Source organism: Oncorhynchus kisutch, linkage group LG16, assembly GCF_002021735.2.
Source record: "Oncorhynchus kisutch isolate 150728-3 linkage group LG16, Okis_V2, whole genome shotgun sequence".
In the NCBI taxonomy this organism is placed as follows: domain Eukaryota; kingdom Metazoa; phylum Chordata; class Actinopteri; order Salmoniformes; family Salmonidae; genus Oncorhynchus; species Oncorhynchus kisutch.
In genome coordinates this window covers 19,670,167-19,681,681 of record NC_034189.2, presented here as the reverse complement: position 1 = coordinate 19,681,681, position 11,515 = coordinate 19,670,167, and the positions used below count along the sequence as shown (strand labels likewise).

General features: G+C 46.8%; 1 protein-coding gene across 1 annotated transcript; it reads left to right on the top strand.

Moving 5' to 3' along the window:
* The first annotated feature begins 3,961 nt into the window (after window positions 1-3,961).
* On the top strand, window positions 3,962-10,044 carry LOC109882134 (UPF0430 protein CG31712). The gene is made up of 6 exons (XM_020474228.2): window positions 3,962-4,313; window positions 5,129-5,316; window positions 6,380-6,625; window positions 8,032-8,159; window positions 9,032-9,101; window positions 9,617-10,044. The coding sequence occupies exons 1-6, from the start codon at window positions 4,232-4,234 to the stop codon at window positions 9,770-9,772; spliced, it is 870 nt and encodes a 289-aa protein (XP_020329817.1). The 5' UTR covers window positions 3,962-4,231; the 3' UTR covers window positions 9,773-10,044.
* The last annotated feature ends 1,471 nt before the right edge of the window (window positions 10,045-11,515 follow it).

Here is an 11,515-nt window from a genome sequence, read left to right as displayed (position 1 = left end):
TCTCCCCCTCTCTCTCCATCTCTCCCCCTCTCTCTCCGTCTCGCCCCCTCTCTCTCTGTCTCTCCCCCTCTCTCCCCGTCTCTCCCCCTCTCTCTCTGTCTCTCCCCCTCTCTCCCCCTCTCTCCCCGTCTCTCCCCCTCTCTCCCCGTCTCTCCCCTCTCTCCCCGTCTCTCCCCCTCTCTCCCTCTCTCTCCCCGTCTCTCCCCCTCTCTCTCCATCTCTCCGTCTCTCCCCCTCTCTCCCCATCTCGCCCCCTCTCTCTCCCATCTCGCCCCCTCTCTCTCCATCTCTCCCCCTCTCTCCATCTCTCCCCCTCTCTCCCTCTCTCTCCGTCTCTCTCCATCTCTCCCCCTCTCTCCCTCTCTCTCCGTCTCTCTCCATCTCTCCCCCTCTCTCTCCGTCTCGCCCCCTCTCTCTCTGTCTCTCCCCCTCTCTCCCCGTCTCGCCCCCTCTCTCCATCTCTCCCCCTCTCTCCCTCTCTCTCCCTCTCTCTCCATCTCTCCCCCTCTCTCCCTCTCTCTCCCTCTCTCTCCATCTCTCCCCCTCTCTCTCCATCTCTCCCACTCTCTCTCCGTCTCCCCCTCTCTCTCCGTCTCGCCCCCTCTCTCCGTCTCACCCCCTCTCTCCGTCTCGCCCCCTCTCTCTCCATCTCTCAACCTCTCTCTCCGTCTCGCCCCCTCTCTCTCCATCTCGCTCCATCTCACCCCTCTCTCTGTCAACAGCCATGTGCTATACTCTCCTGTAGAGAGTGTAGAATAGTTGCCGGTGTTCCTCCTTTGTATTGTTTTCTGGGCCGGCGTCCAGGCTAGCTGTGGTGTACCATTATAATGGGGTGATTCCCAACAGCCAGAACAAAGACACAGTGCCATAACAGCACTGAGCCGCCCAGGTTCATTTCCTCTTGGCTTTGGCTAATTGAGCTTCAGTTCAAACAGTGATGTTTCGGCGTTTGGTTTGTTAGGTTCGCTGTTTGGCAGTGGCCCCCCGCAATTATGTAAGTTGAAAAGCCAAAGCCATGTGGCATGTCTGTTGATGGATCGTTTTTGTCCATTATAAACCCCAATGTGACAACAAACTGCTATTGTTTTTGAATAGATAGAGGGGAGGAATGATATTAAAAGTGAAATGGCCTCAGTGGGGTGTTTCACTGATGAGGCCAGATGAGTCTGGCACAAAGCAGTGTCAGTGTGTGTCTGTCAGTTATTTTTCAACGGAGATGAAATGAGTGTGTGTACATTACTGCTCTTCCTGTTGTCACCACCACACCCCATCCTTTTCTCTCCTTTCTACATCCTTCCTTTTCATTCCTGTCTTTCCATTCCTTTCCTTTCTCCTTCCATCGTTCTCTTCCTTCTCTAACCTCCCTCGCATCATATTCCATCCTTCTTCCCTCCGACTCTCACCACCGCTGTCTCTCTCTCCACCAGCCGGCAGCAGTCGTGATAACCCGGTCCATATCTGGGACGCGTTCAACGGGGACCTGCGAGCCAACTTCAGACCCTACAACCATCTGGATGAGCTGACCTCTGCTTCTCCCCAGACGGATCACAGCTCTACTGCGGCTTCGACAAGACTGTCAGGGTGTTTTACACAGACAGGCCTGGACGGGACTGTGAGGAGAGGCCCACTATAGGTGTGGAGTAGAGTCCAGTAGCAACAGAAACAATACTGGGTACATCTTTATTTGGGGAGATCCCTTACAGAGGGTTTATAGAAGTGCTATTAAATCTCAACTAACTGTCCCCTAACCCTATCCTTAACCCTAACCCGATTCTATAGATGCTGAGTGTGTTCCCTCTCCTCACCAGTGAAGAAGCAGTGTCAGAGTGACATCATCTCCTGCCTGGCGTTCAGCCCGTGCCAGTCTGTGTACGCCTGTGGCTCGTTCTCCCGCACCGCAGGCCTCTACTCCTGCCAGGACGGCTCTCTGCTGGTTCTGCTGCCACCCAGGCACCACGGGGGCATCACCCGACGGACACTACCTGTATACTGGCGGGCCCAAGGTAGGACAACACAAAGAGAGACACGGGCCTGAAAAAGCTGTCCATCTTGTTTTAAAAACGGACCCACTGCTCACAGAGAGAGATTGGGGAAGAGGAACACAGTTGTTTTAAAAACGGACCCACTGCTCACAGAGAGAGATTGGGGAAGAGGAACACAGTTGTTTTAAAAATGGACCCACTGCTCACAGAGAGAGATTGGGGAAGAGGAACACAGTTGTTTTAAAAACGGACCCACTGCTCACAGAGAGAGATTGGGGAAGAGGAACACAGTTTTAAAAACGGACCCATTTTAGTAATATTTGCCACTTTCTGATATTTAACTACATTTCTTTCTTTCTCTCTCATCCCCCTCTCCCTCCCATTTGCACTCTCTCTCCCCCAGTGTCCACCCCTTCGTGCCGTTGCTGGTGTCAACCAGCAGGCAGCGCAGGTTCCTCGACCCGGGGGACAGTAGTGACGGAGACTCCTTCGACTCGGGTTCAGAGGGTGATATTGTGATATCACCAACCCCAGAGGTCAGACAGGACAACGCCCTGACTCTGTGTTGGGTCGGACCACTCAGCCCAGCCAGCGAGGGGGGGCAGGAGGAACCAGCACCAATGGTGGGGATTGATTGATGGTGGAGTAGCCCAACTCAAACACCTCTCCTCAGGACTGAACCAAATGTAACTTCAAACTGCCACTGAGTAAAGTTTACTACAATATTGGGAGTACTTTTTCTGTTGAGTATGCAAACCAGTGTGTTGAGTCCCTTGGATTCAGTGAACAACAGTTTCCCCGGTCTCGAAGCCAAGGTACAAACTATGGTGAATGCTAACATGTTATTAGGAATGTTTGGTAGCATGCTACTATGCTAACTGAGTTCTTCCCCATTTCAAACTACATGTAATTGTAAAAGCACAGCCAGACCAGAGGCCCACTGTGTTGGAGGAGCACAGTGTACATTGTGTTGTCTACTTTCCACTCATGTTTCTCCATGGGAGTGTTCCGTTGTTTACCTTGTTAGTCTGTATAGCCTGGTCCCAGATATCTCCTGTTGTTTTATGGCCATTATTTAGCATTTCAATCAAACATGTCTGGGATCAGGCTATTGTCTATAGTCCTGCCCAGAATAACCTAATACTGCTAGTTTAAGTGCAATTCAGAGCTTTGATTTGTGAATATTATTTTATTGTTCTAAGTGCCGAGGTGTCGCTATACGTGCGTCAGTAAATGTATATTTTTCTATAGCCATGATGAATATTTAGTTTCTTAATGTATTAAAATCGGTAAGCAGTTGGCATAATTGCTGTAACCACAAACAAATGGATACTGCAAACGTATTTTTATAGTGAAATGTCCGTGAGAGATGACACGGCAACATTGTTCCTTTGATTTTCTCAGCGATTCAACATGACCTCAGTAGAGGATTTACTGCGCACGGCCGATGTTCCTGTACTGTCTTAGTCCTGTGATTCCTTGTGGCAGTGTGGATGAAATGATCAACAATATTTGTATATGTAGAATGCCTGCTATGCTGCTTTTGTGTTGTAGCACAACTTATGTTTGTATAGGATAATTTGATATATATATATATTAAAGTTATCCATTGCATGTTGGATTACGGGTGGATTTGCTGTCTGTCCAAGAATTGGATTGAATAAGGTTCTGTTCACTCAACCAGTCTCGTTATGGTTCCTTTTCTTCTGCCAGTATTTTGTTGAATTAATGTGTCTTATTTTATATATAATATTTTGTATTTATTTTTCTTCATAGTTATTTAATATAAGCTATTTTGGCAAAGTGAGAAGACTATGTAGATTTTACATTTCTGAAAAATATCTTAGTCAAATGCCTTTCGAGCATACCCTCATTACAAATGCGCACTGTAAAACCGCGGGTATAAAACCCCGGTTATAAATAGAGCGAAGTGCAAGGTTGAAGAGCCGCACCTTTTTGTTGTTGTGCGCGTTGCTAAGCGACCGTTTTAGAATAAGGGACGAGCCTAGCGAGAGAAGTGGGGTGCGAGACAGAAAGAGAGTGTGAAACAGAAAGGGTGAGCGGGCGTTAGTGCAGAAAGAGAGGAGGGAATCAGTGGTGTGGTCTTCAGTGTCAACAGTGGGTATTCCAGTAGCAGTCAAACAGTGAGTAGGGAGGCTATGTTCATCTATCCAGCCAAAGGTAGGGAATAAGAAGGGGGTCATCTATCCAGTCTAAGGGGTCTGTGCTCTTGTTCGTGGGGTAGGAGCATGTCTGACATGGGGCCTCTACAGAGGATGCTGAACCGGACCAGCCTCTCCACACAGAGGCTCCTCCACACACACATCCTGGGTGAGACTCAAACGCAACGCTCAACTAACAACACAGTATAAAATGGGCTACTTCAGTTCCTGAATGACACGTATTGTTCCTCTCACTTTCTTGATTTCTTTCACTTTCTCTCACTTCAAGGCAGGACATTTTCTACCTTCATGCCATGACACTTTTGTTAGTGTATTTGCTTGAGTGCAGACAGTTTGTTATTTGCAAATGCACAGAGGCTTTGGTTGCCTGCCTCCACAGTCTATAGTCAGAAACCCTTGTCGTCCAAGTGGGGAATATCAGGCAAGTAGCAACGTAAAGTGAACTGGCATTTTGACGTTGAGAAAGACAGTTGAAAACAATTATTCAAATGGCCGCCCTCTGTTGGAGCAGCTAATCCTAGGTAGAAAGTACTCAGAGAACACACACATCACACACCCATACACTTCAGTTTGACACAGGGTAATTCTACATGGAGAAAGAGGTTTATGCATATCTGGAGGCGGAATTGTAAATGTATGGTGTTTCTCTCTCATTGCTCTGCTCCTCTCTTTAAGGAACAGGTTTTCAGGGCGATGGAGGGAATAGATTTTCTGTCACTGAGGACTTGTGACATTGATGTCATATTTAAAAGTAATTTCCCACAGATTGAGAATATCCAAGTTTGATTCAATGGCAGGGGTGGGATATATAGTCCTGGAGGGGTTGTAATGTTATAACAGGCTTGGTGTGTTAATGCTGGGCTGGAACAACACCCTGCACTAACAGTGGCCCTGCAGGACCGGAGTTGTCGGACCTTGTTCTACAGGAGTACTGAGACTGCTGTTGGTTATTGGTCCTAACAGGTCTGGGAGAGTATTTTCTCCCTCCGTCCACCTCTACAAGCACCAGCCAGGACCCAGGGCCATCCTCTTTCTCCCCCCACACCGAGCAGCCAGAGGTGGGGGCCACACAGGGGGAGTCCCCCTGGATGGCAGTATTTCTGCAGAGGGCAGAGGAGGATAAAGAGAAGTCACTGAAACAACAGGAAGAGGTGAAACGCACACTAAGACACCATGGTTGAAAAATAAATATTGAGCACATTTCATAGCTCCTCAATGCCATTTTTCATCTACCTAAATGTTCTCTCGTCTCTCTTTCTTCCATGTCCAATGCTTTAGATGTGATTGATGTACACATTTCCCCTTGCTTACACTGAAGGTGAGGGTAATTGGCACTTGTTAGCTCTATATCCTGCTATACACACACTGAGAATCCAGGAAAAGATGACACACACAAGGTTTCTCTCTCATCAGCACTCCTCTGACCTCACCTCATTCAATCCAGATGTGTTGGATATCCCTGTGAAACACCCACCTTGATTAACATACCGTATAGATGTAAGGTATCACTATAACCCACACATTAAACTATACATCATACACTAACTCAGACCAGGATTCCACTGCACCAGATTTGAATTTCCAATATGTTCTCATACATAAAGAATAAGTAATTCAGCACGCTTCCCTCCCTCCCTCCCTCCCTCCCTCCCTCCCTCCCTCCCTCCCTCCCTCCCTCCCTCCCTCCCTCTGCCTCAGTCTCTCCCCATCTCCCCCTCTCTCCCCAAATTCCCTCTCCCTCTCTACCCATCTCCCCCTCCCTCTCTCTCCGCTCCCTGCTCTCTCTATTCCCTCTGGCAATATATAGTTATGATAAACAGGGCCTTTTGAAGTGGCTGTGGAGTCTCCTGTATGCAGGTGAGGCCTGGCAGATAGGACCTATGGCTGAAAGTTTAGAGGCCCTAGCTGGAGTAATGGATTCTATAATTGCACTTTAGGGAAAGGTACAGCAGCCAACCCTAAGATCACACTCTTCCTCACCAGCCCTGAGGCGTACTACCACAAACCACTGAGCACAGTGCCAATTCTGACCACCTTCAGTCTCTCTTTATTTCACTCCTTCTCTCCATCATCCCTCTTTCCATTCCTCCCTTCTTCCTTTCATCTTTCTTTCCCTCCCTCACTCCATTACTCCTTACCTTCCTTTTGACCACCATCGCTTTATATTTCCCTCCCTTATTCTCTCTCTCCCTCTCTCCCTTATTCCCTCCCAAGTGTCTGCAGGTGTGCTTCAAAGAGGCCTTATTGGCAAGGGAGAGGCTGGAGGCCGAGCAGAGGCAGGGGGAGCGGGTAGAGCAGCAGGCCCAGTTTGCGGAGCGCTGTGTGGGGCTGCGGGAGGAGATCGAGAGGGAGATGAGGCTGGCGGTGGAGGAGACCTGCGGAAGGATGAGGGCTGAGATGCAGAGAGAGGTGGAAGAGGAGAGACAGAGAGAAGTAGAGGCCATGGAGGCAAAAGTACAGGTGGGGGATATCAAAAAGTGTGTGTGTGTGGACGTGTTTAACTATTCTTGTGGGGACCAGAAGTCAACACGAGTAGTAAACTAACAAACATTGGACCAACTGGGGAAATGTCGTGTTAGTCCCCACGAGGTCAAATGCTATTTCTAGGGGGTTAGAATTAGGGTTAGAATTACATTAAGGGTTAGGAGCTAGGATTAGTTTTAGGGTTAGGAGCTAGGGTTAAGGTTAGGGTAAGTGAACGGGTTAGGGTTAGATTTAGGGGTTAGGGAAAGTACGATTTTGAATGGGATTGAATTGTGTGTCCCCACAAGCTTAGCTGGCCTGTGTGTGTGTGTGTGTGTGTACTACAGCTTGTAATATTTCACTCCAATTCAATTTCAATTCAAGGGGCTTTATTGTCATGGGAAACATATGTTAACATTTCCAAAACAAGTGGAGTAGATAATATACAGAAGTGAAATAAGAAACAAGAAAAATGTACAGTAAACATCACACTCACAGAAGTTACAAAATAAGATATTTTATTATGTGTATATACAGTGTTGTAACAATGTGCAAATGGTTAAAGTACAAAAGGGAAAATAAATAAGCATAAATATGGGTTGTATTTACAATGGTGTTTGTTTCTTCACTTGTTGCCCTTTTCTTGTGGCAACAGGTCACACATCTTGCTGCTGTGATGGAACACTGTGGAATTTCACCCAGTAGATATGGGAGTTTATCAAAATTGTGTTTGTTTTCAAATTCTTTGTGGATCTGTATAATCTGAGGGAAATATGTGTCTCTAATATGGTCATACATTTGGCAGGAGGTTAGGAAGTGCAGCTCAGTTTCCACCTAATTGTTTGCACATAGGCAGACCTGGCTCTCAAGAGAAGACCGGCTATGGTGGCCTTTCTCAATAGCAAGGCTATGCTCACTGAGTCTGTACATAGTCAAAGCTTTCCTTAAGATTGGGTTAGTCACAGTGGTCAGGTATTCTGCCACTAGATACTCTCTGTTTAGGGCCAAATAGCATTCTAGTTTACTCAGTTTTATTTGTTAATTACTTGACACATTGGAAATAATTATCTTTTTGTTTTCTCATGATTTGGTTGGTTCTAATTGTGTTGTTGTCCCGGGCCTCTATGGGGTCTGTTTGTGAACAGAGCCCCAGGACCAGCTTGCTTAGGGGACTCTTCTCCAGGTTCATATCTCTGTAGGTGATGGCTTTGTTATGGAAGGTTTGGGAATCGCTTCCTTTTAGGTGGTTGTAGAATTTAACAGCTCTTTTCTGGATTTTGATAATTAGCGGGTATCGGCCTAATTCTGCTCCTGCATGCATTGTTTGGTGTTTTACGTTGTACACGGAGGATATTTTTTGCAGAATTCTGCATGCAGTCTCTCTCTCTCTCTCTTTTTTTCAGGAGAATGTGAAGAGGCTTGTTCGGGAAACAGAGGTGTATGTGCGACAGCAGTGTGAAAGAGAGGCACAGAAGGACCTACAGATTCTCCAGGACAGACATACTGTGGAACTCGCTCTAATGCAAAGCCGGCAAGAATGTCTACACATGCACACACACAATGTGCATGGGACTCACTGACACTGAGCCATTCCTCCTTCATCCCTATCTCTCCATCGCTCTGCTCTGCATTCCCTGTATGCATTCCTCTCCCTCCTGCATACCTGCCTACATGACTACTTCTCTGTCATTCTCCATAGTGTGTATGCCCTTGCATGCCCTCTCTTCACACCTTGTGTATGTGTGCCAGTGGAGGCTGCGGAGGGGAGGACGGCTCATAATAATGGCTGGAACGGAACAAATGGAATGGCATCAAACACATGGAAACCTTGTGTTTAATGTTGTTGATACCTTTCCACTCATTCTGCTCCAGTCGTTGTCATGAGCCCGTTCTCCACAATTTAGGTACCACCAACCTCCTGTGATGTCTATTATTGTGTGTTTCTCATGCCTTGGTAATATGAATGTGTGTGTGTATGCGTGCCGTTGTGTGTCATGCCTTGGTAATATGAATGTGTGTGTATGCGTGCCGTTGTGTGTCATGCCTTGGTAATATGAATGTGTGTGTGTATGCGTGCCGTTGTGTGTCATGCCTTGGTAATATAAATGTGTGTGTGTATGCGTGCCGTTGTGTGTCATGCCTTGGTAATATGAATGTGTGTGTGTATGCGTGCCGTTGTGTGTCATGCCTTGGTAATATAAATGTGTGTGTGTGTGTATGCGTGCCGTTGTGTGTCATGCCTTGCGGTGTTTGTCTGCGTCAATGTTTTGCAATGTGTGTATGTGTTTCCATGTTTTTGGCAATGTATCTCTCTCTCTCTCTCTGTGTATGTGTGTGTACTCCCTCTCATGTGTTTTGGCCTTGTCTCCTTCCCTCCCTGTCTGTCTCTGTGTGTGGTGTTAGGTACAGGCAGCTGGAGCAGGGTCTGGCCAGAGTCACAGGGGAGAGGATGAGATATGAGACAGAGTTTAAGGTCAGCACACTTAATGAGGTCATCATGAATAAATGAACACCACTAAACTACCACCCACATCCACAATGGGCCACATGAGCAAGCTGCAGTCCTCTCTCTCTCATACACTTTCCCCTCTCTCCATCCATAACATGCACATGTGAACTCCAGCCGTCCTCCCCTCTCTCTCTGAGCCGGAGCAGAAGCCTTGTGTTCGGTGCCAGCTCATCCCCTGACTTTTGTTTTGTGTCAAACATCTTTGCACTTTGTTTGTGACCACGTCCACTATGTTCATTTTGGGTTGTATTTGTGAATCTGAAGCCATCCATTCTCTCATTAGATCTCCCTACTTTTTCTCAGTTTGGCCTTCTCATATAAAATATAAAACCATAGATTTGAACACCCACCATCTCTTTTTCACCATCTCTCTCTCTCTCCCGCTACCTTTCACTCTCAACGCTCTCTCCTACTCGCTCTCTCTATCCCTCCATCTCTTTCTACCGCTCTTTTCGTCTCCCGTTCTCTGTCTCTGTCAGAGGTTACAGTGTAGTTACAGACAGTTTGTGGATCTGACCGAGTCCTCCCTCCACTCTGACTACCTGCTGAAGCTCCGTCGCCTGGGCAGAGAACCTGGCTATACAGACGTGGCGGTCCAGACGGATGATGTCATCAACACTCAACACTTTACCTGATGATGCACAGACATCTACTTGCTACCTACAGCTACAACATTGCTGTTGCCTGGTGTGCACAGATCTAGGATCAGATTATTCTTCCCCATCCTGATCTTAACTATTATGGGGAAGAATTCAACACTGACATTAGATCAATGTTTAGGAGTAACTTCATCCAACTCCTTACCAGTTGAACTCACAGATGCCTCTCTGGTCTGCCATCATCAGGCATGTGTCCATATAGGGTATGAAGGTCACATGTATTCGGCAATAAACTGATACCATTTTAATATGTTGTCTTATCTTATCATCTTAGTTTAATCTGCTCGGAGAATGTATACAAGCTTATTTCAGAACCAAGAAATCAGCATACATTTTGTTAGATCATGTTCATATCGTCATCCAGGCTGTATCACAACCGGACGTGATTGGGAGTCCCATAGGGTGGCGCACAATTGGCCCAGCATCGTCCGGGTTTGGCCCGGTTTAGGCCGTCATTGTAAATAAGCATTTATCCTTAACTGACTTGCCTAGTTGCCATGTAATTCCACAGTAATGTCATGCAGAACATGACATGCAGTTACATATCTAACCACGGGGCGGCAGTGCAGGCAAGGTTTTGGTCCCTACTTGACAGTCAGATGGCATGTAGCCCCGTCTGTTCTCTTGGCGAGTAGGGCCCCACTGTAAACAATAGTGTGCGGCCACCGAGGTGCCTGTCGCCCGCAGTGCTCTGCACATCGTCAAATCAAACGGCTCTTTCAACTGTTAGTATTGGAAGTTATTGCTTAGGCTATAATTTTTCAACAATGTCAAAGCAAGAGAGTGAAAAATATGGGTGGGAATCTGGGGAATGACCAGGGTCAGAGGCCTTGGGACACTTGTCCGAATTAGAATCACATTCACCTAACATAATACATTTCTGAACACATTTTCCGAATTTGGCTGTCAATGAACAGTTATTAATTATACAATAATAATTAGAGAGAGACCTGTCATTTTCTCTCATAAAATCCCAAATAGGCTATGTCTAGAATAGGCTACCACTTTGTGAACCAAAAGAAATACACACTGGGGGCGCTCGAGACCTTTCACCAATCTTTAACAAATTGTCTCACCAAGGAATCGCAGCATTTGTCGTGCATGATGGTCAGCGTGAGCGACTGTTTGCTGGAGTATGCGAACAGATGAAGCAGAGAAAGGGAAATCTTTCTTTGAAAGAGGCAGAAAAGACCGAAAGGAGAGACTGAGTCCGAGTTTGCCCTGCGTGTCTCGGCTCGGGGTCCAGAGCGGCTGCCACCCCCCACAAGGAGAGGGGAAGGAGGCTGATATATACATTGAGTGAAACCGACTCGAACCCCCCCTACCAAAAAAAAAAAAACGAAAGGAGTTTTCCGCTCCTTTAGTGCGCCTGCCAGTCGGGAGATGGGTCTTTTTTTTCATTCGAGCATACACCTCCCATTTGCCCTCCCCTTTTCCCAAACAAGCAGGCAGTCTGTCAATGCGCTCCGAGCGTTAGGCAAGTCAAACGAGTGGGAATTTGAACTAGTGAGACGGGGGAGATAGGCTATCGAATGGAAAACATTGACGGAGAAGGGAAGCTATCTATATTCCAAATGACTCGCCACGCCAGACCGGCTAGTCTATAACATAAGGATATAGCCTATGTTAAACGTCTATTTATTATTCCAAGTGTTATTTTCTTCATATTCCTCTGGTTAGTTGAAAGTTGAATAGGCTGGAGATGTTCTAGTCTTCAGT

Coding starts and splice junctions, on each gene's coding strand:
- LOC109882134 (XM_020474228.2), top strand. CDS start 4,232: ATGTCTGACATGGGGCCTCTACAGAGGATGCTGAACCGGACCAGCCTC. Junction 4,314..5,128: donor CCTCCACACACACATCCTGG/GTGAGACTCAAA, acceptor TGGTCCTAACAG/GTCTGGGAGAGTATTTTCTC. Junction 9,102..9,616: donor GATATGAGACAGAGTTTAAG/GTCAGCACACTT, acceptor TGTCTCTGTCAG/AGGTTACAGTGTAGTTACAG.